The 27,489-nt window shown below is 34.0% G+C and overlaps 1 protein-coding gene across 3 annotated transcripts; it reads left to right on the top strand.

Moving 5' to 3' along the window:
* The first annotated feature begins 95 nt into the window (after positions 1–95).
* On the top strand, positions 96–27,489 carry POU1F1 (POU class 1 homeobox 1). 3 transcript variants are annotated; one of them, XM_053919423.1, is made up of 9 exons: positions 96–259; positions 1,303–1,418; positions 9,394–9,483; positions 10,372–10,491; positions 13,359–13,430; positions 21,016–21,240; positions 23,315–23,479; positions 24,243–24,303; positions 25,203–27,489. In XM_053919423.1, exons 2-9 carry the CDS (start codon positions 1,343–1,345, stop codon positions 25,411–25,413), a joined length of 1,020 nt encoding a protein of 339 aa, XP_053775398.1. In that variant the 5' UTR covers positions 96–259; positions 1,303–1,342; the 3' UTR covers positions 25,414–27,489. The 3 variants fall into 3 exon arrangements, with proteins under 3 accessions (XP_053775398.1, XP_045049497.2, XP_024413957.2); XM_045193562.2 differs by lacking the exons at positions 96–259; positions 1,303–1,418 and adding an exon at positions 3,168–3,304; XM_024558189.3 differs by lacking the exons at positions 96–259; positions 1,303–1,418; positions 9,394–9,483 and having other exon boundaries at positions 10,220–10,491.

Raw genomic sequence — 27,489 nt, 5'->3', positions numbered from 1 at the left:
TCCTTCTTATCTCCCTAAATTTTCTCCCCAGATTATGGATATCAAGTAAAAATAGAGAATATACTAAGAAGAATAATTTGAGAAGACAAAATTCTTTATATTTAATATTATCCTTACTATCTCTATCATAATGAACTGATGAATATTATGATATACTTTTATATATATCACCAATACATGACCAGCACTCCCTGCCATATATGTTCTGTGTTCCTATGAGCCATTACACTGGGTTCTCAGTGGATCTTCCAAACACATGGTATGTGATTAACCCTTTCCAGTCTTTCCACCTCTCTTCCCCGAACTTCCTCTTCTTTTACATCCCCATCTCTTTTCTCCCACCTTCTCCAAGCTATTTGACTTTTGGAAAATATGTAAAGTAACACAAGTAAGAAACAGGTTTATTTCACTGTGTATCAATTAGTCAATATGTGTGTTTATTAAAAGGAAATGTATTTTACCAAAAAATTATGTTTTTTAATTTTGTAAATATTGTCAATATTTTAATTACTCATTAATGACATCTGAGTTACTGATATATTTTTCATTAGAAATATAATAATCACATTTGGTCTAATATATAATATGTTTTTATTTCATAGACTGAAGTAATTAAGTGATTTTAGTTATATTCAATTTTGTTTCACTAAATGACTCCATAGAAATTAACTTAATTTGTATTTATTCATAGTATCCCAAGAATATCAGTGTCACTGGATTTATTTATTTATGTGTTTAACTTTATTGTCATGAACATTTCCAGGTCAGTTCACTATTTTACTCAGATTGATTATTTATGATCCTTTAAAATTCAGAATTTAACTAATCTAGTTTTAAAAATTTTGTCAAAACACTTTGCTTATACCCTACATGTTTTCTGAGAACCATGGGAAGCACAGCTTTAGTCTTAGAGAAGTTCCATTTTTCAGGGTCCAACGGAGTAGTTTTTGTTTTCAGAATCAATCTAGGACAAGGCAGAATTCCTCTCTTAGGGAGGAAAATTCTAATTTTATTTACCTTGTATTGAACTCTTCAAGTTTTCTTTTTTACTTATATATTTCTTCCTTTATTTTTATTATTTATACTATTAGAGATGTCCCTGTTGTTTCCCTCTTTGCTCATCTCTCTTCATCTTTGCCCTCCCTTCCTGGCCGTCACTGCACTGTGGTCTGTGTATATGGGTTATACCTGTATGTTCTTTGGCTATTCCCTCCCCCTTCTGTCATCCAGTCCCTCTCCCCACTTCCCCTCAGCTGTAAGTCTGGTCCATGTATCTAAGCCACTTACTATTTTGTTTTTCAGTTTATTTTGTTCATTAGATTCTATGTAAAAGTAAGACCATATGGTATTTGTATCCACCAATTGGCTTATTTCACTTAGCATAATAATCTGCAGGTCCATCCATGCTGCTACAAAAGGTAAGATTCCTTCTGTTTTATAACCACATAGTATTCCATTGTGTAAATGTACCACAGCTTTTCCCCCCACTCATGTACTGTTGGGAACTTGGGCTGTTTCCAGATCTTGGCTATTGTAAATAATGCCGCTGTGAACATGGGGGTGCATGTATTCTTTCAAATTGGTGTTTTGGGATTCTTAGAAGTGGGATCACTGGGTCAAAAGGTAGTTAGTTCCATTTTTAATTTTTTGACAACAGTCTACACCGTTTTCCATAGTTGCTGCACCAGTCTGCATGCCCACCAACAGTGCACCAGGGTTCCCTTTTCTCCACATTCTTGCCAGCACTTGTTGTTTAATTAAACTTATAGGCTTCTGTTAAAAATAATGCAATTACATTTGTTTTTTTAGGAGAACTAAGATCTAGATAGCTAATTATATATATATATGTATATATGTTTGTATACATATATATTTATATATACACGAGAGTACACAATATATACCATATATATGGTTCATTACTCTGGTACAGGTCATGAGGACGTATTCTACAAATTGTGTTTATCTGTTCTTTTCAAGTTTCCCAGCAGAAACAAACACATTCTACTTGCTTTGTAAAGACACTTAAACTTGAGTTTAGTTCCCAAGACTTGTTCAGTTACTACACTGAAGAATTCCCGTACTTGATGAAAATATATGTGGAGAGATTAGGATTTTTTCAAAGTAAGTACAAGAGGGAATATGTAGATATTTCTTTGATAGTAACACCACAAGAAATATTGAAGAAGTATTTTTGAAGAATGTAAATAAATTTATATTTAATAATCCATATATCTAACAATGAGGGAAAAATGTAGAACAGAGATTAGCATAAAATCACTTATATCATTAAATTTACATAGAACTAAGCACACATGGCCACATGTTCAATAAACAATTATAGAATCTAAATTTGGTTTAGAAAAAAAATGTCTTCTTTTTAAATGTTCTTTTCTAGTTATTAGGAATGAATAGTGTTATGTGCCTATATGCCAAGAACAGCCCTCAGCGCTATTCTGAAATAATATCCCCCAGTCACAGAGACATTTCAATACCTTTAGTTGTGCTGGCACTTAGTTTTCCCACATTCATCAAGCCATTTACTTTTTCCCATTTAAATTATTAATAGAAGAAGACTTAGCCATATGCAATTAAGAATAGTATAGATTTACGAAAGGTTAGGTTATTAGATCATCTGTTCCTCAAATGATCACACAGAGATTTAAAAATACTTCATCTGCTTATGACATTTCTGCATGATAACCAGAAAAGATGAAAGCAGCACAAATTAGAACTTTAAACGTGGCAGTAGAAAAAGACAAGCAGAGAGGGTATGCATGCTGTTGCTAGCATTTTAGGATAGGTAGCCTTAACGTAGAACAGGGCATGACTGCGTCTTCTAGAAGACATGATTCTTCGTTGTGATCTGTAATAAGTCTTGCTTACTTTTATGATTTTTTTCCTTGTGAATTACACATAAATGACTGAATTTTTTACTTGACATATTTTGGCTCTCCTCAAAAACAAAGCAAAACACTGAGGCAATCCCAAATAATCAAACATAGCCTTTGATCTCTGGCAGAGGAAATGAAACACCTTTCTTTCTCCCACTTTGCACCCCTGTTTACATTGTCTCCTTTCTACAACCCCGACATTAGATTATCTTGGGTCATGAACTAAGCCGTAGCCAGATGATTATAATTAAATAATCTCACTGCAGTAACCAAGGAAAGCATTCTGCTTCTTTCATCTTCCGAGATGCCTAAATGAAAAAGGAGCCAGGCTCTTTCGGCACAATATCAGTTAAGTTGCTGTGTTCTGCGTTCACTTCTTGTTACATCATATGATACCCTTGTGTCACCCGGTAAGACTACTAAGAAGCTAATCACTTTTTTTAATTCTGTGAGTATAAGGGATGAAAATATACGTTTTCTGATTCAGGTCCCAATAGCAAACATCTTTTGTGGAAGATTTGTACACTCCGCAATGTAACTGTATACATCACTTATTAATGCTGTATAATAAAACTCAGAGCAAAGAGGTATTCTGACTAAATTAAACCAGCCACAGCAGTCCGTTGTTTAGACAAGACTTACTCTATGTAAGTGAGTGAGACAACTGACAAATCTCCCCACGAACTCTAGTACAACAGGGATATGGCCCTTATGGATGAGCATCATCCCTAAGTCAATGGCTCACCTTGACATTTATTTTCCATAAGTGACAAGTTTACCCTTTAGATGGCATTAGGAGAGCATTCATCTTCAGGAAGGTTGCAAGCCATTGTCATTATCTCTTCCCTGGGCAATAAAGAACTTTGATTTCTGGATATGAAAAAATTTAAGCAAGAATAAACTGAATAATCTACATATCATTGCTGCTTTCATTATCAGTAAAGAGCCAACCATGACATTTGTGACTGACATGCACTTTAAGTAACGTCTGATTCCAATGTGACTGAGTTCCTTTTTCAGTCCATATGGCTGTATAATGTTTTCTTAAAACACCGCTTTGAGTAAAATTTATCATCTTTTTAAAAGTTATGAGTTGTGGGAATACTACATTTTATTGCCACTTAGACTAACTGAATAAATTAATTTAGATTCATTTTCATATCTGGATGGGAATCCCCCCAACTTAATCCCCCCCCTCTCTCACAGAGAGAATACTCTGAGAGAGAGAGAATAAAATACTCTCTAGAGAGGGGGGGAGAGAGAGAGAGAGAGAGAGAGTGTAAAATAACCACACATTCTAATTAGTTTGATGTGATATGAATTGCAAGTTGATGAAGGATGAGTTAACAGCAATTAACATATTATTATATAAAGTTAAATTGTTCAGCAGTGCTAGTTCATTGCCATACAAGAAATAATATTGATATTATTTATGCAAGATACCTGGGTTCTAATACAGGGTTATATGGAGATCCCAATGCTGAAAACAAGAGAACATTATGTGTTTTAGAGAATTTGTTTCTTCTCTAGAGCTATATGATAAACAAAAAGTCTATATAGAGAGATACATAGCTATAGATACAGGACTAGAGGTAGGTAAATCTCAGTATCAATATACCTTTTCTTTGTACAACGTAAGGCGGTGTTATTAACTTGCTCAGGCTTTAAAGTGCCTTGGATTCCTATACCAGCTCCACCACTTACTGTAGGGCTTTTGGTAAGTCTTGAACCTCTCGGAACTCAAGCTCCTAGTCTGTACAATGGTACCTACCTCACTAGATTAATGGGAGGATCAAATAAAGTAATACTCACAAAGCACATTGACTTAATAAACATTCATTATTATAAAAATTCTCTTATTGATAAATGCTAACCTTTATTAATAATGTATTATACGTCTGATATTTTCTAAATGAAATAAGTATCAGTATTATCTCCATTTTACACATAAGATAAACTAAGTCACTGAAAGTTACTTGCCAGTCAGTACATAGTATTAAGGTGTAAAGCTTGGGTTCAAGCCTTTACAAATAATTTGGCTGCACGAACTAGCTACATACTAAACCATTATGCTATCATTTTTAACTCAAGCAAAAATGTTAAAAAAAATTAGAAAGCATAGATTAAAAAAAGAAAAAACTATCAATTCTATTACCTGGAATATTACTTTTAAAGAGCATACTAGCATTTTTTCTAGGTTTATATATTTCTTAAAATGTTTGATGTGATGTGAATTGGTATGATGTAATATGTCATATAAAATTATTTTTAAATAATTTTTGAAATTTTTCAAAAATAATCCTTTGTATATTTTTAAAAAATAATCCTTTGCTTAATTGAATGGGAGGTAGAATAAATGAACCAGACTAATAAATATTCCTGAGTAAGACTTCTGCTATATTTTCTTTTATTACTTTAAATTTAAGTGGATTTTCTTTTTATTTATCTGGTAGTTTTCAGACTGTGTTACTATTTCCATTAGTATTTAAGCAATTGTAAATAAACTCTAAAGTAGCAGCTTAAAATCTCAAGGGAAATTTTTTAAGACTCCAAAATAACAAAAAGAAAAAAAGAAAAAAGAAAAAAGAAAAAAACCACTGAATGAGAGAACATTTTTTAAACTTAAAATCATTAAGAAATACACAAAATAAAATATCAACATATTTAGCACATACATAAAATACTATGTGCCCCCCAAAAATAATGGAATTATATTCTGGAGGAGGGGCCCCTTGTAGCACAGGCTTCCCTGCTAGGTGAGTGTTCTAGGAACCCATCTGTATCAGTGTACCAGTTGGCTTTATTGTGAGAGGCTGAGTTCATCTTCAGTGCATCCTTTTGAAGACTCTTTCAAGGTATTTGCCCATTTTATAGTGGGTGAATTAGGAGCACACCTGCCCACACTGTACTGCATGTTCAGCAGTTTTTGACCAAAATATGGCACTCTCCCCATGCTCCTCCCTCCCTATTCACCCAATCTCACCCCAAGCAACTTTGTTTCTGAAGATGAAAAAAAGTCCTCAAAGGGAAACATTTTGTCGATGTGGAAGAGGTGAAACTAAAAATGGTAGAAACACTAAAAGGCACTAAAATCAAATAGTTCAAAAACTGTTATGATCGGTGAAAAAAAATCTTGGTAAGTGTATTGCATAAAATAGAAAGTACGTTGAAGGTGACTAAATTTAAACACATAGAATAAATACACAATTTTTTAGAAATAAATTCTGGGGGTTTTTTGGGTCCCCCCTTGTATGTCAATGTCCCATATACATTTAAATCACAAGTTAGAAATTGGAAGAATTTTAATCATAAAATTATAAAAACAATGAAAATTAATATACTTAATACATTTAAAAACACGAATTGATAATAAAACTGAAGGTTTTTAAATAAAGACAATATCCTATCTGTTAATTACAAAATGATAAGTACAAATAGCTAATATATATATGAAATATAGCATATTAGCAATTGAAAATGGACATTAAATTAAGAAATGCTATAGTCTTAGCAAACATAAAGCATCAGTAGTTAGATGTTATTACTGATGTTGAGAATGCAAAAAAATGTCAAATTTTCTCTTCTGGTGCTATTATAAAATGGTAGAAGAGCATCAATCACATTTTAAGAATGTCTTTCCAGATAAAAAGCTCTCATCATCTACAAGTGTTGGAATGCTTCCAATGCAAACCAATTCATTTACAAGTGTGGGCACAGGGACCATGCTGGAACACACCAATAGCCACAGCCAGTGAATAGCCATAGCCCATCAGAATGGCTCTCTCATAAATGTTGATCAAGAAGCAGTAAAGTAATCTCCTTGCCTGGCTAAAAGCTTAGGGAATGATCTGGACATCTGTGAGGTGGCATAGATGGAGAATCAGCCAGGCTGTTTTGTATAGAGTGTGAAAAGTGAGGAATACAGGGAAAAAAGGGTAGGAAAGTCAGAGAGATGTGGCAAATGGCTTTCCATTTCCTATTCAGTCTCAGCCTATGATCTGGCCTTTTCTGTGAGTTCTATTTTTTGCTCAAATTGTTTCTGGAATTTGAAACCAAATCACGATGGAACATATTATTTGAAAAAAGCAATTTGGAAGACAAGCCAATTATGGGGGCAGTGAGACAGAAAGAAACTATTTGCAGAAGACATAACTGATAATGGATTATTACCCAAAATATACCAATGACACTTAAAAACTCAACGATATGAAAACTAATAACCCAACTTAAAAATGGGCAAACAATTTGAACAGTCACCTCACTAAAGAAAAAATAAAGATAGCAAATAAACATATAGAAGATGCTAGGCATCATTTGCCATCAGATAGCTGCAAATTAAAACAACAGTGAGATACCATTGCATACCTATTAGAATGGCTAAAACCCAAAATGCCAACAACACCAAATGCTGATGAGGATGTGAAGCAATAGGAACTCTCATTCATTGCTTGTGGGAATACAAAATGGTACAGCCACTTTGGAAGACAGTTTGGCAGTTTCTTACAAAACTAAACACACACCATATGATTCAGCAATAGCACACCTTGATATTTACCCAAAGAACTTAAAAACTTACGCCTACACAAAACACAGATGTTTATAGCAGCCTTACTTGTAATTACCAAGACATGAAAGCAACAAGATGTTATTTGGTAGGTGGCTGAATAAATAAACCGTGGTACATCCAGACAGTGGAATATTATTTAGCACTACAGAGAAATGAGCTACCAAGCCATGAAATAATACAGAAGAAGCTTAAGTGCATGATAAATGTGAAAACAGTAAGTCTGAAAAGTTTGCACACAGTAAGTTTCTAAGTATATAACATTCTGAAAAAACCAAAACTATGGAGACAGTGAAAAGATCATCAGTGCCAGGGATTAGGAGGAAAAAAAACAGAATGAATGGATGAAATGCAGAATTTTAAGGGCAGTAAAAATGTTCTGTAGGATATTACAATGGTAGATACTGTCATTATACATTTGTTAAAACACAGAATGTATAAAGTACAGTCCTTATATATTTGTTAAAACCCATAGAATGTACAAGAGCAAAGTGTGGACTTTGGGTCACAATGATGTGTCAGGGTAGAGTCATCAATTATAACAAAGGTGCAGTTCTGGCGGGAATCTGACAGTGGGGAGGACTATGCAGGTGTGGGAGCAAGGAACACATGGGGTCTATCTGTACTTTCTGATAATTTTATTTTTAACCTAAAACTACTCTAAAAATCTCTTTTGTAATTAAAAAAGCAATTTGGAAATAGTTCTAAGAACTTTAAAAATATCATAAGACAAATTCAATAATCCTTCTAAAAATAAGTCCTAAGGGAGGATATTCAAAACAATTCAAAATAGTTAAGTGGTAAAAGTACATTGTATAAAAATATTTTGGACAAAAAAGTTAATTGCATTATTTATAAAGGTGAAAAGCAGAAAAAATACAAAGAAATAGTTAAAACGTAATAGAGCTATACAATTCAATATTATGTAAAATTAAAACTGTGTTATAAAAAGTTGATTTAAAAAATTGATAAATCAAGAGATTATAGTTCTGAGAAGACCATAATGTGAACTTCTATTCCTGGTTTTCCACAATTTTAACTGTAACATTCTGGTTTGCATTACACAACACAAACAATTGAAATTTAAAGCTTACTAAGGAAATAATGTCTGTGATTGCAATGTTAGAACTTTAGGTAGCATAGTAATTCTAGGCAGGTGTTATTTTACTCTTCACTATCTATTGTTTGGCTGATATATTTTACCAATATATGCCAATGATTCTAAATAATAATAGCAAAGTTATTAGGGGAAATTTTTCAAGTGCTATTCTTTCTGTATATCATTTACTTAATTTTAAAAATATGCAATGCCCAATAAACTTATGTGTATTTAGTTTTATTAGCAAATTCTTTTTATAAACACACTGGAAAAGTACTTTTTGTATATGTGAAGTTCTGAAAAATTATAAGAATTCTGCAAGAGTAAGATCATTATTTTTGATTACCTATAATCTCATCTCATTAGAGAAGATTAATAAAGCTTGAAAATATGGAACAATGTGTCATTTTAAAAATAAATACTTTTGAGGCAGTAGCTAATGATTTGGGCAACCTTATTTTTTTTTTGTAAAATATCAATTGGTTATAAAGAAAACATTTAAGTTTTATGATACTACATTCCTCTCAATATTAACATTAAATTAGCACAAAACAACCAATTCCAAGTTACCTTGAAACATTCCAAAATCTAGGTGTTAAAAAAATTCTAATGAAGCATGGCCCTTGCTTAGGTCAATAATATCCATTGATGCTTGTCAGGTGACTTCTGTTTGCTACCTTACTCCTAGTATACATTTTTTAAAAGTATCACATTTATTCATTACATACTGAAATTACGATCATTGTAAAATCTTGATGCTGATATATATCAATTGTAGCATATTTGGCTTTTGTTTTTTCGTTCTCATATAATGTGCCTCTATTCTGTATACGTAGTGTGCATCCAGTGCTACCATGGTTACTACCAGCTGGGGAGCAGAATGGCTGCGTGCAGAGGCTCAGGCACAGTCCCGCGTGGAGAGGATGGTATGGTATACCTTATTCACGCAGGTGTGAGATTTGCATGCCGTAACTGCGGAAGTGCCTAGAATCTCACCAGCATACAGTAAAAGCCTACTATAGACTCATTTTTTAATGAGTAAATTGAAATCAAGGGAGAGATACTATCACTCATGTTCATCTTCTGTACAGGTTACTATAATTTTATTCAATATTTTTTCATTTGTAATATTATAAAAATTACATTGATTTTCATTTTTTTCAAAAATGCACCACTGAGTGTGAATCAGTAGTTATATATTCATTTTATATTTAGTCTTCTATATTTTCAATTTAAACTTAAATACTTAAATACTCATAATTTCTCAAAATTGCATAGTATGTTCTCTTGTCATTTTGCAAGTTTAATGGAAAATTGTCAAAAAATAAAAAATATCATATACATAAATTTGTCATTTTTTAGCAACAAAAAGACACCAACTTTTCAATTTATTGGAACGTTATTTCTTTGAGGGATGCTTTTTTAAGTTTTTGATTTCTTTCGGAAAGGTCTGAATTACTGAAGTTGTCAAAAAAGTTTCAGATTTCTCCCTTCCTCTCAATCTATACCCCAGAAGGAGCTTTCCTCTCCTGCGTGGATTCTGTTTGAGTTAGAGGAAGGCAGCTCAGACTGATAAAGCAATACCCCTGGGAAAAGATGATTAACATGTATAAAGGGATTTCCCTGCAGTATAAATGCCAGCACGCGCCCTCTTGGGGCTTCAGAGCCTTCCTGATGTATATATGCAGGTAGTGAGATTTGAAACAGCCCTTTGAGCCAGTAATATAATAAAATTCTGATTTGGGGAGCAACAATTCTCTTCGTTTTTCCACTCTCTCTTGTGGGAATGAGTTGCCAACCTTTTACTTCGGCAGATACCTTTATACCTCTGAATTCCGAGTCTTCTGCAACTCTGCCACTGATAATGCATCACAGCGCTGCCGCCGAGTGCCTCCCAGTCTCCAACCATGCCACCACCAATGTGATGTCTACAGGTACTGCCTCCGATAACAGTCTGCAGGTGACTGGGCCCCAGGATTTCGGAGTAGATGATGTGAATCTTGTTAGTTTAGAATCTCTTTGTTTCTTTTATTTTCCCCTTCAGTTTAATATATTTTAAGTTAAATATAAAGGATATTGAAGAAGTCAAAATGTCTAAGAAACTTTTCAAGAAATATTAATAAGTGTAGTAATTTAAATTATTTTTGGTTTGATTATAAAGGTGTGTTTTTTACACAATTAAGCAGTGAATTTGGCTAACTTTAATCCAAAAATTATTTTATTGGAAAGTTTATGGGTAAAGAGCAAAACTAAAGAAATAATCTAAAATAATTTGGTGCTTTAAAGGTGTAACTTCTTTAACTTACAAATTTATTGGGTTTTTAGATAACATTTGCTACTATTCTAAAACCAACCAAAATACCTCATAGCAAACACAACTAAATGATTCCCAGTAACAACAACAATCATGTCAAAAAATAAACTAATTAAATAAGTTTAATAAACTTACCTTTTTATCATAATTCAAAACTCAAAAATAAAAAGTAGAAGCAATATATAACATTTAGAGCCAAGGAACTGAGTTAAATTTTCTCAAGGCGGCATTCTGAAGAGACTCAACTTCTAGCCAAGTTTTAATATTTTTATATAACTTTCCTAAATAAAAATAAAAAATAAACAATTCAAATATATTGTCTTAAACATAATTAAATAAGTATGTTTTGCAAAAGCATAATTTATTCTTTAACTATGCAGTAACAAATAGTGTTTTAAAGTAGAATTAAAAAAGGCTAAATTGAGTTGAATAAATTTCTTCCATTAAATAACAATATGCTATATTCATTTTCCACTTGTTTTGAAAGCAATTGAAATAGGAAATAAATTTTATACATTTAGAAATCAAAATTCTAGTTGATAAATTCATATTCTGATTTAAATTATTTAGGTTTTATCTTTTATTATAACTAGGAAGTTTACAGATATATATGTAAGTTCAGCATTATTCTTTAGCTAGATTTTAAAGAATATAGAGACTATATAGCTAGACTTTGGTAAAGTCATTAATGTTGAGATTTTTTTCACTTACCTAAGAGTCTTCTAACTTAATTTAAAAGGTAATATTGAAAGTACATGCAAACATTTAAAAATGTATAATAAAATATTTCACCAAAAATATGTGCTACAAAAATTGTAAACTATCACATAGCTAATTTTTAATAATAGAGCTTTCTATAAATAAGAGCTGAGGAGAATAATGCATTGTTTGTTTAATTTACTGTGTGTGAATATTATTTCAGAATGAAAATATTTAGAGTTGAAGTAATGATTTAACTAGTTTAGGCTCAAAACCCCACTTATTTATTTTTAAAATGTATTTTTAAATAAATAAATAACATATTTAGTAAATTAGCCTATCCTTTATCCATCTTCTCAAAATCAGAGAAACAAAATGTGTTTAAACTTTGTAAATTAAAAAAATTGAGTAAAAAAGACTTAAATATATTTTACATGATAATAGCATTGTATTTATATTTTTTCCATCAAATCATAGTCATTTGTCCAAATAAGGTATTAGAAATAATGGGTATAATAAGAACAATTGACTATTTAATTTTTTTCATTTTTACTTATTTAATTTTGGAATGCAGAGCAAAGTTTTTATGTGTAATCATAATGCAAAATGACTTTAGTTCTTTCTACATGTCAGATATAAAATGAAAATTTATGCAGGTATTTGAAAATATTAAACATTGTTCTATAGTTAGAGAAAATATGTTTTACTTTCTGAAGAGACCTCATGGCTTTAATCACTAGATCAAATCTCAACATTTTCAAAGGATTCAAATTGTCTACTTTTTAATATCTCTTGAATTTGTTCAAGAGGATATAATTATATTGTATTTATGAAAAGCCAATACTATATTCAGGGTATGAATGAGAATAAGAAAATTAAGTAAATGAGGAAACATTGGCTAGAGATTTTATTGTCAATAATCCATGCTTTTAGTCATCTTGGTGATTCTTGTTTAAAGCCTGATTTTAAAATGTTTAGTAATTTAAATTTGCTTTCACAATACACATTGGTTTCATAAGGCATGTTAACTATGAACAAGTTTATGTTTGTACACTATCCTCAACCTTTACAGACATTGCCACTCCGCAATCAACTTATTCTTTGACCTGCTTTATCATTAGAATTGTTAAATTGATTGTGTGCGTGCAGAAACCTATCACCTCAGGGTTTCATCATCAACATAAACATGTCATATACTGTCACAGCATTTTCACAAACCTCTAAATTTGGCGGGATTTCTGTGAGGCGCCTAGTTGCTCTGCCATTTCCTCTTTGATGGAAGAAATATGTTAAGAGAATAAGCAAAAGTAAAGACTGTTCAAGAGTCAATTTCTGTATTCATTCTTCCAGAGAAAGACCACTTTACAATACCATGTTATATAAGAATTTTAAGAGACTATTCCTCTGGTCAGTTTGTTGCAACGTCTATATCGAATGGAACCTGCAAGAATTCTGCAATTCTCAATTAGCCAAGGTCCGAACTGGCCAGTCATCCCCTCCCAGAGTATAAGATGATCAGTGAAGGCTATGCTCCTCTTCGGTGATTTACGATCTCATTAGTGGAGATGCACTTCACCACTAGTTTTAACTTACTCAGAGAACTTCCCCCAAATGAGAACAAACAGTCGCATGTAAATTTAAGAATCACATAAATGTGTATTTTCGAAATGAAACGAAAGTGTCTTCAATCCTCATACATTTTCTTACCAGTCCCGTCTGTTTTGTCTTTGATCCAAACTTCTAAATGTTTGCGTACGTATTTCTCGGTGACAATGTTGGGAAACACAGCAACCGGACTTCATTATTCTGTTCCTTCCTGTCATTATGGAAACCAACCATCAACCTATGGAGTGATGGCAGGTAAGAAAAATTGTCTTTACGTATGAAATTGAGTTTTGGGAAACAGATTAATTTCTTGGGGTTGAGGGAATCTTGATCAGAAATTTGCATACATTTCTTTTCTGGATAAATAAATCATCACTAGATCAAGGCTACTTATTTACTGATGCTCATATGGGGCACTGCCAGCATATTTCTTAAGGAAGAGAAAAATAGGACCAAAGGGATCCATTCGTCACAAAACTCATGACTTAATTTTAGACTAGAGAAAACATTTTAATGGTTTAATATTTCAACGGTTTAAATTTTGTTATGCCTCAAGTTTTTAGATGTTTTTGACCTTTTATATTTATAACTTCAGGGAGAGAAATACTGTGGGTGAGGATAAATACTAAGGCCCTGTGTGAGGACACAGGTGTGGGTGTATGTGTGTGTACGTGTGTGTGCGCACAGTGCCACACTCAGAGGGAGACTTTGGGTAGAGGAACCTCATATTAGGAACATTTTTTCTTGTGCTTTGTAATGAAAAAAGTCAAACATACATAGATTTATGCCTATAAATTTGGAAAAAAATAAACAAATAATTTAATTTACCAATCTTTAATTTCTCAAAATTTCTCTGTTTATAACTGAGTGAAACATTAAAAGTTTAAAAATAAAATATTCCAGAACTTTTACATTCTGTGAAAGTAGCATTCTGAATAAACTAGGATCATCACCTTTATGGAAAATGAAGACTGGTGTTCGTAATGATTATCTATACATTCTGTTTCTTTTTAATGATTAGGAAATAAGGAAAGCCATATATTTTTCTTCCCCTTTGAAAACTGTTAATTTATGATTCAGACACTTAGGAATCAGTATTCATGGTTAATGAGGACAACCCTCAGTGGTGATGGACTACTTGCATTATAAAATAGTAAAATGATGTGCATTCAGCCACCAGAGGTGCAGGTAGAACGCTTTTGGTGGCCTCCACCACATTTTGATTACGAACACAGAAAACGACAAGCACATGGCCCCCTGCTGCTCTGCTGGAGGTGGGCCTTGCTCTTCATTCACAGTGATTCCCCTGGAGCCAGGTGCAACATAACGCTCCCTCGAAACCCAGCAACAGGCAGCAAGGGATTGAGTTAGCCCAAAGATCAAATCAGCCACAGACCAAATACTTTAAGATGGTCTTTGCTCCCACCTTCCTTCCCACCAGGAATAGGCCAGAGCTGAGGACCTAGTGAGTTCCCAGCTGTCCTGAAATTCTAACACCCTCCAGGGTCCGGGATTGGAGCAAACAGGCTCAGGCAGCCCGGGTTGTGCTGGTCTAACTTTCCTGGCAGGCACTCGGCAAACCCAGAGAGGCCCCTGGAAAAGCCCTTTAAAATGATTCGCAGCCTGGGTCACATCAAAAACAAAACGCTATCCTAAGATTTGGAGGTATCACTGCAGTCTTAAAACAAAATCAAATATGTTGCTGAAAGAAAAACTCACCATAGCAAGCATATAAATTATATTTGAATTATTTTTTGAGAATGATATCATTAAAATGTGATATGCTTTCTAATTTGTTAGAATGTCATTATTTTGACATATACTCAGTATTAGCATTGTATCACAGCAGAGTTAACTCAGAGAATCTGAGCCCTCCTGCCTTCATCCCCAGAGAAGCTACATAAATTGAGTTATAAAACACAGGGATTCAGAAGTAAGAGAGCAAAGGTATAAAATACAGGAGAGAAACCTAGTTATGTCATTTGAATTTTCTGAGTAGTCTCAAGACATTCATCAAATCACATAATCCACAGACGTTTCTTATCATCAAGAACAAAGACAGGTTTACTGCCACATACTCCATATAAAGTGAAGCTACAGAAAGCACTATATTTCAAAGGAAGTAAAATTGCTATATTTTTAAAATAATTATTCTATTTTTTTCATTGCCATTTAGTCACCTTATATCCCCTTCCCCCCTGCAATCACCACACTGTTGTCCATGTCCCTGAGTCCTTTGTCCTTTTTCGCCCAGTCCCTCCACCCTGTACCCTCCCCACCTGACCTGTCATCCTGCTAATGTGGTTATCTTGTTACCCACACTCTGATGCTTACATTTAGTTTGAGCATTTCATTACATTAATAACCCACTGGAAAAGAAAAGCTATAGCTAATATTTTGTTAAAGTTAGCAGGGCGGACTTTAATTACAGATTAATTCACTGTACCTCATGGTCCAGGTGTGGGCATACCAAAGAGATTAACCAATTGGGAGCAATGAATTAGCTGCACCATGAAATAATTATGAACTCTGTTGAAGTCACTTAACATCTCTGAGTTTCAATCTCTTCATATTTAAGTTCTGTGTGTACCTCAACTTTATGAGAGTTGAGTTGTGGCTCAGTTTTAGCAACTCAACCTGTCTTTCTCCTTTGATCTTCTCTTTAGATACACTTGTAGCTAAATTCCATCTTCTGTCTCTTCTGAGAATTTAGATAATTCAACATCCTACAGTATAGATAAGAGCAACCAGTGAATTATAAATGCTATTCAAAATCTCTGCTAGCTAGTCACAAAACAAAACAAAATAACAGCAAACACCCTCAAAGCTTTGATTTTTGAGTACTTGAGAGTGTTTCTGTTTTCTAGTTTCCTATGTTGGGTGAAAGTTGGGAAACAAGTCCAGTGGGCTGTCCACTCTGCCTGCCTGCTGCCTGCGGAAACTGAGCAAAGCAACTACGTGGTAATGAATGTTTAACCCAGCTAGACTATATTACATGTGGGCCAAACCAAGACCTAGTGTGACAGTCCTTGTTTAAAAGTTAATTTTAAGAGAAAAGCAAAACAGCAGAGGTTTGGGAATCAACCAAGAAGATGAATGTCCATTTTTTTTTTTAATGAGGAGTAGATAATAAGAGAAAAATTACTGTGGCTGAAAGTGCCCACTTCACGTGGACTAATGGCAAAAGGCGACAGAAATCAGTTTCATAGTTGACAGAGAGAAATAGCCTATTTTGAAGTCCATCTCTTCATTCTCAAATTTTCTTTCTTTTCTTTTTTCTTTTTTCTTTTTTTAATTCTGAAGATCTTTTTCCTCGGAATCATGAAGGGCCTCTCAGTAGCCATGACCTAATGTATTTTTCCTGTTTTTTAAGTAGTCTCTGTCTCAACTACTCAGCTTGGTGACTGTAGATTCAGCTTGGTGATTGCAGCAGGAAAGCAGCCATAAGCAATATGTAAACAAATGGTCACGGCTGGTTTTAAATGAACTTAACTTACAAAACCAGGCAGAGGGCCCCTGTTGTATATGGAAAGGATTTGCCAGTACACAAAAGAGGAAAGATCACCATTCAGATTTATGACTTTCTTCACATTGTCATGCATGAGTAAAAAAAGAAAATAAACAGAAGTATTTAAATGCACATTCCTGGGCATGTCTACAGCAAGGCAGAGTATTTTCCTTTGTCTCTTTACATCACACGTTTGTTCTTTTAAGGCTTCAAGGCCATTACCTCAGAGGGACTGTGAGTTAGCATGTGTCAGAGCCACATGCCGCAGAACTGCAATTTGCCCAGGCCCATGGTCCATGGAGCCAGCAGCCTGCAAGGCGGGCCAGACCTCTGCCTCCCCATTTCCTGCTTCAGAGACTCACCTGTGTCCTCCCACCTCCACCAACACAGAAATACATAGAGAGCCATCCAGCGAGGCTCTAGGGGATTCATTTGCAATGTGGAAATACACTTTGGGCTTTGAAGAAGGTGCAGGCACTTCCAGGCTATCTAAGTGAGCGCTTCTCTGGACGGACAGACAACGTTGTTTTATTGACGTTTGGGAGGTTGAATGTGTGACTCGCTTCCGCGTGTGAGTCACAGCATCTTTTGTCTTCTCCCTTTTCCCCTTTTTCACTAATCTGGGCTTCAGAAAGATTTTAAAAATATCTTGCCAAATACGCCATACTAACCTCTCTCCAGTCTCCCCCAAATACGGGATCAGATGATGGCAACTGCAGTGTTTTTGGCTGTGCTTATGACTCATTATAAATTTCTGTTTAGGGTTAGTTCCGGAACAACTGTCCCTGTGGATAATTGCGGAAACGTTCACTTAATGAAAAATAAAAACATATCACATGTGTTTTCCTTTCTGTTCTGGGTGCCTGGCCTTTCCTGTGGTGCTTCCTATGCACTTTTCACAGACTCATGATCAAATTTGTTTTCTAAATGTCTATTTTGGCAGAGCATTTATAATATATAAAGTACTCTAAATTTTTTCTGGAACTAGAGATAACCCACTTCTAATATTTTAATAAATAAATATAGTATTTTTTGTCTGAAAGTACTTGTGTTAATGTAGCCCAGTGGGTTTAAACTTCAAAAGTTTCTTTAAGAAATAATTTAATTTATCTGAGTATAGATGAGGTGATTATTTTGATGTGGTTTGTTGCAATGTTCATTGGACTTCAGTTCTAGTGTCAACTGTATAGTTAATTCATTGTGGCACCTGAGGAAAATTATTTAACTTCTTTTTACTGAAGTTTCCTACATTTTGAATTGTGGTAAAAAGTCATATTCTTCCTTCATCATTTGTTTACATGACAATGGCAGCACAGCAGAAAGTGCCACCGAAAATTTGCAGCACTGTGTGACAATGATCAGCAACAAAAGTTGAATAATCAAGATTGCTAACAAATTCAGGTCTCATGGCAAATCATGTAAAAGATATGCAAAAAATTACCTATGTAAAATAAACATAATTTGACATAGTGTTAAGTGAGTTATCTGAAGCAGGGGTACCCACCCCTTGCAGCTGGGCCGAGGACTGTTCGGAGTCTGGCAACAGGCAAAGCTCACCTGAGCTCTGCCTCCTGTCCTCCCCCCAAACCCCCATCCACAGTGGGGAAGTGAGTCTCACCTGAGCTCCAGCTCCCTGCCGCCCCCACGTCCATCTTCCATGAAATAGGTCCGTGGTGCCAAAAAGGTTGGGTGCCACTGAAAAATACCTTAAAATACATTAGATATGCAAAATGTAACAGTGGCCTGATTTTTTTGTCTCTGTTTTGATTGTGTTTCAGAGCATTTTATCATTAAGTGTATTACGTTGCATTGAAATTTCTGAATGATGAAAGAAGATTGTTTTACATGTAAGAATCAACTCTGAAAGCGTTAGTGAAAGAAGTCTTGAGATATATGTTAAGTAAATGCTGAACTAAATGTGATCAGTTTTCTTATGTGCTAGTCTTTCTTTTACCTCAACTAGCAAAAATCTAAAACTAATAGAAAGCTAAAAATGAACCCTCAAATTAATAATTATTTTCAAAAATAAACTATGTAATAAATTCAACATTGATACAATTGCCTTTAAAATTTTTATCTGGTCTGATCAGTTTAACATCCACTAAAGCATTAATTAGAGGACAAACTGACTTTTTGAAAGTAAAACCTAATAATTTTGGTTTGTAAAAGTAACATGAAATTTTCCAGACATGAATGGTTTCTTTCAAATATTTTTTTTCTTTTTTAAAAATTTTTATTGTTATTCAATTAGTTGTATGCTTTTTCTCCTTATCCCTCCACCCCACCCCAGTCGAACCCACCTCCCTCCCCCATCAAATATTTTTCATACCTGTGAAACAGCCTAATTGATTTTATGCTTTTTGTTTAATCTTTCACTTGTATGTTTACTTTGCTTCAGAAAAAGAATATAGTCTATTGGATAGGGGTCTGCTTTATAATGACACATTCTTCCATAAACAAGCCAACAATTTGCTGACTTACAGTATTCTTTACTTATTACATATTGATATATTAACGTAAGATCTATATATTCTGGGAAAATACATTATTATTCATGTCTTTGATTTGTGAATATATTTGTGAAGATATTATAAGTAGCATAAATTTGATGTATATTTTCAACATTTCCAAGATAATTGTATATATTCTGTAGTAATTTATTTTTAGTTTAAATATTTATTTATATTCATAACAAAAATGATTGACTGCTGAATATTTTATTTATATCCAAATGTCTTGGATACATGTGTCATTCATTTAACATAAATTGAAGTGAACTCTCCACCAATTAAAATGTAATGGGTTAATGAAGAAAAGGAAATGTTTGGGAATCTGACTATATTGTCTCTTGCCCATGCTCCCCAAATCAGATAGACTCTTCTCTACTAATAAAGAATGAAGTTTGGAAGCAATTAAAAATTCTTTAGATATTTTTTTTTTTGTGATTTATTTTTTAAACCACTCAATCAACACAGTGCCTTATTATTCATGGGTGATTACCTATCGTATCTAGAATTGCACTCTTCCTTGCCATTTTTATTTCCTCTATAGCATCATTTATGGCATGAAGTAGGAACATAATATGTTTACACAGACACAGCAATTGTACATCAGCACCTTAACAATATTAAAGGAGTTATAGACTAGTCTACGGGCGTTGTACTCAGATGGGTCTGCTGGAGCCCCACCCACTGAGCGGTTGTCTGTCAGGTCTCCGCCTGGGAGGAGACGCCTCAGTTGAGTGCATCAGGGCTGGGGTGTCCAACTTTGCGCCTTCCTCGATGAGACCAAGGGGCCAGTTCTTGCAGGAATCTGGGGCAAGAGTCCCAGGTTTGCCTAGGTCCAGGTCTTACTAGCAGGCTAGTATAACAAATTGCATTAAAATTCTGTGTGCACATTTTAAAAATTATCAAAAATGATTTCATTATATTGAATACTTTTCAAAAAATCTTGTTGACTTTTTAATAGAACTTAAAAAATTACTTTTTGTTCATATCCACTCCTCAAATATATTTAAATCATATTAATGTATTTTATGTTCTTATAATTCTTTTTCCCTGCCTATGTTAAATTTTTAAAAGACATGATTATTTCCCTTTGAAATTAAGCATTTATTGATAAAAGTCAGGCTTCCAAATATTATAAAATCAATTTTCTGATCCTTAGAAAATTTTCCAGTATAGCACTTAACCATGTGACTTGATTTTTAAAAATATCACAGATTATTCAATGAATTAAGAAAATAGAAATCAAAATATACATTCTGATGAACAAACTCAACTAACAAGCACAAGAGATACAGACTCAAAGATGGAGACCAGATGAGAGCTGGTGGGGGTGTGGCTTAAGAAATGGAGGGATTGAGAAAAAAAAAAGGACTCGTGGACATGGACAAGAGTGTGGTGATTGCTGGGGGGAGGGGGGTATAAGGGGACTAAATGTTAATGGAAAAAATACAGTAAAGATTAAACTTTTAAAAAACATATACATTCTGCTTAGAGTTGAACCTCAGATTCCTAGAAATGGGCAACTTTAAGAGGAAAAAATGATGGAAAACTTACACTTCTGAATTTGTTTATTTCTATCGTGTATTTTAATTGTTTGTGATTCCTTTGGCATTATCTTAGTTTTCACTTCTCTAGGGAAGGTGGGAAATAAATAATCACATTTATACTAAGCTACTCGTCGTACTTCTTCAGAAAACTGATTGTCAGCACACCTTTTAGGACTGAGACTGGTTATAGCAAAAGAATGGGCTCTAATGGGCAAAACCCTTGCTTGTATAGAAATGGGGGTAACTACAAATGGCCCTTTTCTTTTCTTTATTCACAGGCAGCTTAACCCCTTGTCTCTACAAGTTTCCTGACCACACCCTGAGCCATGGCTTTCCTGCCGTGCACCAGCCCCTCCTGGCAGAGGACCCCACGGCCGCTGATTTCAAGCAGGAACTCAGGCGGAAAAGTAAATTGGTTGAAGAGCCCATAGACATGGATTCTCCGGAAATTCGAGAACTTGAAAAGTTTGCCAATGAATTTAAAGTGAGGAGAATCAAGTTAGGTATGTGCTTTTTAAGAGCAATGGGCCACACGCCTTGGTCTGCAGGTCCTTACTGTGTTACTGTTCAGTCTCTTTTGCTCAGCTCAAAGGCCCAAGACAGTTCTCATTCTACATCTGTACTGTGGATTAGGTTTGTCCAGGTGTGACACTCCCACACAAACCTCTCTTTCCTTGGCAGTTTTTAATACCCTCAATACATAGATTTTTAAATCAGTGGCACTATTTTCAACTTACCATAACTACCTCAAAATTAGTTTAAAAGTGCCTCATTTTCTCTATATTTTATTTGAACTTTTGTTCAAATAAAATGTATAGATGATACATTTATATTATTCAAAGACATAAAATAATATAAATAAAATATATTCCTTCTGCTTGTCTTTCCTATTAGTCAATGTTGTTGGTTTCTTGTGTAACCTTTTACAGACATTATACATATAGAAGCAAATACATATATTTCTTTATGAAGATTTAAAAATAAAATTTAATTATGTTGGGGAGCTTTCCATATCAATTTTTAGAAAGCTTTTTTTTAAATGGATCTCTTATATTCCATTTTACAATTTATTTAACCAATCCCCTACTGATCTTAAATTTTATGTGGTCTCCAATATTATTTTGTTAAAAACAATGTTACAATACTAAACTTCATAAATGTCATTTTGTACCTACACAAATGTATGTGCAGGAAAACTGTTAAAAGCAAAGTTGCTTCATCAGAGTGTGCACACTTGTGATTTTGATAGATGCCGAATGTGTCCATGCAGACACTGTACCAAATTTTCCTGCCATCAGAAATACCTCTCGTGCCGCCACCGCTCAGAAAACAGTCTCTATTGAGGTCGGAGCTTTTTGCTGGTTGTTGGTTTGTTTGTTTTTGTTTTCTCCTTAAGGACATCTCCTCAGCAGTTAGAACAGTGACTGACAAACAGAATAAATAAATAGTCGTTGAGAAAAATATGCACTTAATCTTTTGTGTCTTTGCAAATCAAATAGGTCAAAGTCGTATCTCATGGTAGTTGCATTTCAAATTTCTCGTCTGAGTAAAGACTCGAGTGTTGTGTCAGGTGTTGCAGTCACTTGTAATTTCATTTTTGTGGATTTTGTGTTCACAGCCTTTGCTCACTTTCTACTGAAAAGTGTTTCAGCATAAAATAACTGTAACAACTAATCTAGATTTAAATTCATGAAGTAGTGAATTTTTTTAATGGATTGAAAATGATAGTTCAAACTTCTGTACTTGTGGAATGAATCATAAATTATTTGGTAATAAAATTTGTCGATGAGTATCATATGCAACCACTCTATGAATACAGGTCTATAGCCGTAGGCCCTAAATTAATGTGTAGTTGCTATATGCAATAAACACAGCAGTAAGCAATTTATAACATTCATTTTCTGTTTGGTATTTACATTGCTGTGAATGGTGCTAATTCAATATCGATGGTTCCTAGCAACTTGTACTCTAAAAATGTCTGGGACAATCAATGAGCATCTTTGCCAGGGGATAGAAGCATTACCAAATGATGTAATAAATGTGCTCGGGGGTGTCAATGAAATGTTGGATGATCAAAGTCTCATAATAAACATGGGAAACAAAGACAGTAAGCATAATTTTTAGTTTTATTTGGTACCTTCCAACAATGTAGTTGATTTTTTTCACTCTTACAGTTGAGATAAAAAATATTCATGATATAGCACCATATAGTTATGTATTATATTAAATATACTATAAACTTGAGCATATATCATCAGATACTTAATAATAATAACCAAGAGTACAAGAATTTTTAAGTAGCTGATGATATATCTGTACAATTTGACTAAATACTATGAATGGCAGAAGTTCCCATATGAATTATTTTGACTTGTAGAAAAAATAATTGACTAGAAGGAATATTTTTTGAGATACTAGACAATTTCACACTGAAACTTACAAAATAATTCTAAATTGCAACAAATGTGTGCTTAAAAGCGGTATTGAACAAAGCAAGATACACAGATTTATGCAATAGTGGGCCAAATGAATGCTTCTTGAAAGCTGAAGCTAATGATCTTTACTGTCCTTCCACAGGATACACCCAAACAAATGTTGGGGAGGCCCTGGCAGCTGTGCATGGCTCTGAATTCAGTCAAACAACTATCTGCCGATTTGAAAACCTGCAGCTCAGCTTCAAAAATGCATGCAAACTGAAAGCAATATTATCCAAATGGCTGGAGGAAGCGGAGCAAGTGGGAGGTACTGAAGCTCTATCTCTGAAGGCTCTGTGAGGTTTTAACCCCCAAACAGTGGCTTCTATTGGTAGGATTACCAATAAAGCGAGAGGTTTGAGGTTTAGTTTAGTTTTTCTTCTTTGAGATAAAAAAATAACTGGCTTGTTTCATCACACTGAAAGAAAGGAAAGCTAAGGCAAGTTTAGAGGTCAATTACTGAGAAGGTAAATAGTGGAGGAATAAGCTGTGTGAGGACAGCTTTCTAAGACAGTGTGGCCCAGGTGTGAAATGGTGAAATGAATTTTTAACACGTGCAGATTTTTTCTACCCCTCTTCTATGCTATAGTGATAGTGCATGCAATCATTTTTCTAACCTCGTACTGGCCTAACCAGAGCATTTGCACACACAGTCTTCCAAGTGACTAGCATAAACAATTGCCAAATGAGCAATTTGGCGTGATAGAATTATCTACTCACACTAATATGTCAAGGCTGGACCTAAAGCAAGGTTTGGGAGCATTTAGAGCAAGACAGGGAACAAGACCAGAGTAGGGATATAATTTATAGATGATTGTCGTTGAAAAGTTAATATTTGTTTCTGTATTAACATTTTTAGGGCTTGTGATATAAAAGGGCATAGGTTGCAAAAAATTAAAATAAAAATGCATGGTGATTTTATTTTGCATTGCTTTATAATGAATATTTGAAATCCAAATCCCAATTTGAGGGTTTGGTTTTTTTTTAACCCTACTCAGTTTCTGTAATTGTCCCTCTTTTCCCCACTACAGCTTTATACAGTGAAAAAGTGGGAGTCAATGAAAGGAAAAGGAAACGCAGAACAACTATAAGGTATGCTTTGGAGACAGTAAACGTTACTGGAGGAAGAAAAGGATATTTGACAAATGGAAATCAGTTTTTAACACGAATAGGTGCAACATAACATATAAGTATAAGGTGAATATAGTCAACTGAATGAAAACAAGGTATGGGGGGAAAAGCATATTTTAATACCTTTGTAGTGAAGCAGAGAGCTAGTAATTTTAAACAATTGTTGCCAGAGTTTGCATTGTTTGATTCAAGAACACTTTTGCTCCACATGTTTTGGATAAAATAGAATCTGAATAATCACTTCTAAAAATAGTGACTGTTTCTGCTGAAAGGTTAGATGTAAGTCTTGCTCTGGCAATGTGGTACCTGTGTTATTAAAAATAACAAAACTAGTAATCAGTATTTTAGTTCTTTTCAAGTCAAAGGCAACTTCTTCCAATTAAACCAGAAAGATTGTTGTTTGATCTTTTTGTAATGCCCATGAGGCTCACAGAGGAAATGCTAACATAAAGGTTTTGTTTTGGTTGGTTAGCTGTTCACTGAACATTTCATCTATTGTATGGTAAACACCGTAAATGATTTCTGGGGAACTTTTAGAAATGCCTAGCACAGTGTTCCTTCCTTCTCAGGAAGTCAGTGCCCTCTTGTGGTGCAAAGTGGGATAAACATAGAAAGTCTGGGTTCCTCTCCTTTCTTCCTGTGACTCTGGTAATAAATGGTACCTTGAATAAGACAAGCATCTAAAGGTATGACAAGTCACACATCTATCTTTTTTGAAGAGTTTTAAAAGTGTTTTCAGAGTCTTTAAATTTTGTTTTCATGTAAATATTTAGGAAATTCAACCTAACTTAATTCTGATCTTCCAAAAACTTAACATCCTCCTCTCTACCCCCACCTGCTGCCCCAACCCCATCTCCCAGTATCGCTGCAAAAGGGGCTCTGGAGAGACACTTTGGAGAGCAGAGTAAACCCTCCTCTCAAGAGATCATGAGGATGGCTGAAGAACTGAATCTCGAGAAAGAAGTAGTAAGAGTTTGGTTTTGCAACCGAAGGCAGAGAGAAAAACGGGTGAAAACAAGTCTGAACCAGAGCTTATTTACTATTCCCAAGGAAAATCTTGACTGCAGATAAAATTTCCTATTGTGTAATTGCAAATTTTTCTATTGGTTATTCCTTTTCGTTCTCCACCAAAAATAGAAATTACTTATTTGATTGGCTTCAAAAATCATTTTACATCAATAACTTTTGCAGAAGCTTTTCTTTCCTGCACTCAATAATTCAGTTTCAATTATTTTGATGAATTACCTTCTTTAAAATAATTCTCAGAAGCTGCATTGTGCATTTAAACCAAAAGATACTAATAGGAATAAAAGATACTAATAGGAATAAAACAGTAATTCTTTCCCTGACTGGCATGGCTCAGTGACCAGAGAAGATCCAATTAGATAATTCCTTAGCCAATGTCTTGCTTACCATTGGCTTTAACAGTTTGTTTGAACTCAAGTTTGAACACAACTAAGAGCTAGAGGTGCCTTATCACATTTAGGAATAAATCTTAAGAAGTGACACCTCTGAAGCTAATACAGTTAAGGCATAGTGCCCAAAGAAATGTTTCAATAGACATTTGTAGAAACATTAATTTATGACCTTTTATTCTTCCTAGACATTAACTTTTTTTATATTAGCTATAGAAAATATGCTTTATGGATCTTTGAGCCACAGACTGCTATTCTCTAAACTGCAGTGGTGCAGGGAACTTGTGTGCTTGTTTGCTGTTGTTTCTCCAGTGCCTTGGAAAACATTTGCTTATTGCAGGCACGCAATATTTAATTTAAGTGATTAATGATTTGTTCATCATTAAATGAAGGAAGGGGTGTGCTGTTAATAATGCCTACAAACTTGAAGTGACTAAATTTAACAATGTAATTTATTTTTAAAATCTCATAACCACAAAATTATCTGGGGTCCTATCAAAAGACTATCATTTTTTGGTTTAATTAGAATATGATGTATTATTAATAAAAATTGATATATTATTGCACCTTTGAATGCAGGGAATTGTAGCTCAAGAAACATTTATTTAATTTAGAAGAATATACTTGAAACTTTCAAGTAGAAGCAAACTGTAATGTGATATCAACATCAAATAGTGACATATTTTGCGTTTTGAGTGTACACCTGCTGGCAATGTTTGTCTAATTGATTTTATATAACAACAATGGGAACAATTAAACCAAATTTTATTATTGATTTGGAATTCTTACTCAATAAATTATACTGTCCAGTCTCTTGCTTTTTGTCATATTGATAGAGGCCAAGTATTGTACAGGTCGGAGTCTACGTGGATCACACATGTCTGTGCACCCACGACCACCAATTAGATGACTAGAAACTTTGCTGCATTCACAACAACAAGAAGTTTTCAGTGGCCTGATATTTTATGCTTAAGTACAGGAGGTGTTAAGGCAATATACATATAAAGGCTTTTCTTTTTCAAGAGCAAATTTCAAATTATTCAGCTATGCAGATGTCTAAATTCCTTCTCTGGATAGATGCCCTGCTGCAAACATAAAGTGAAGGGATTCTGTGATTTGTAAAAGGCAGTATGGGATGCACATATACACATGCACCCATAAAAATACATATTATGCACAGCTTTGAAACTTGAAAATAGAAGCAAAATGTAACGCAATATAAATCTAGGATAATGGCTTTTTGCACTTTCAGTATAAATCTGCTGGGAATGTTTAATGTGACTTCACATAACACACACAAGCATGGATACAGGCTCAGATAATCATCACATATGTTTACTTCATATGATCGGATTCACCAATAAGGTCATTCAAGTTTAGATCCAACTAGCATTGGGAACCAATTTTTGTCCCTAAAAGGAATTATTCTAAATCAATACTTAATATTAAAACAGCAATTCTTTAGTCACTAGTTGTAAATACACTGGTATTTACTATTAACTCATTTGTATTATTGTTTTGAGACTATATTTTCTAACTATATTATCTTACTAGATGTTGATCTTTTTTAAAAAATAGAAAATGGTTAATGATATTTAGAATCCTAAGCAGCAATTAAATGACAAATCTGTAACTTCCTGTGCAGTACCTATGTGTTCCTTTTTTCAAGAATAAATGCCAAAAGCTGACTTTAGCCATACAGCCTCTTGATCTGATGTTTTCGTTAGCTCTT

Source organism: Desmodus rotundus, chromosome 2 (genome assembly GCF_022682495.2).
Source record: "Desmodus rotundus isolate HL8 chromosome 2, HLdesRot8A.1, whole genome shotgun sequence".
NCBI lineage: Eukaryota > Metazoa > Chordata > Mammalia > Chiroptera > Phyllostomidae > Desmodus > Desmodus rotundus.
This window is presented reverse-complemented; position numbering and strand designations above follow the sequence as displayed.

Coding starts and splice junctions, on each gene's coding strand:
- POU1F1 (XM_053919423.1), top strand. CDS start 1,343: ATGGTATTTGTATCCACCAATTGGCTTATTTCACTTAGCATAATAATC. Junction 10,492..13,358: donor CACCAATGTGATGTCTACAG/GTACTGCCTCCG, acceptor TGGGAAACACAG/CAACCGGACTTCATTATTCT. Junction 13,431..21,015: donor AACCTATGGAGTGATGGCAG/GTAAGAAAAATT, acceptor CTTTATTCACAG/GCAGCTTAACCCCTTGTCTC.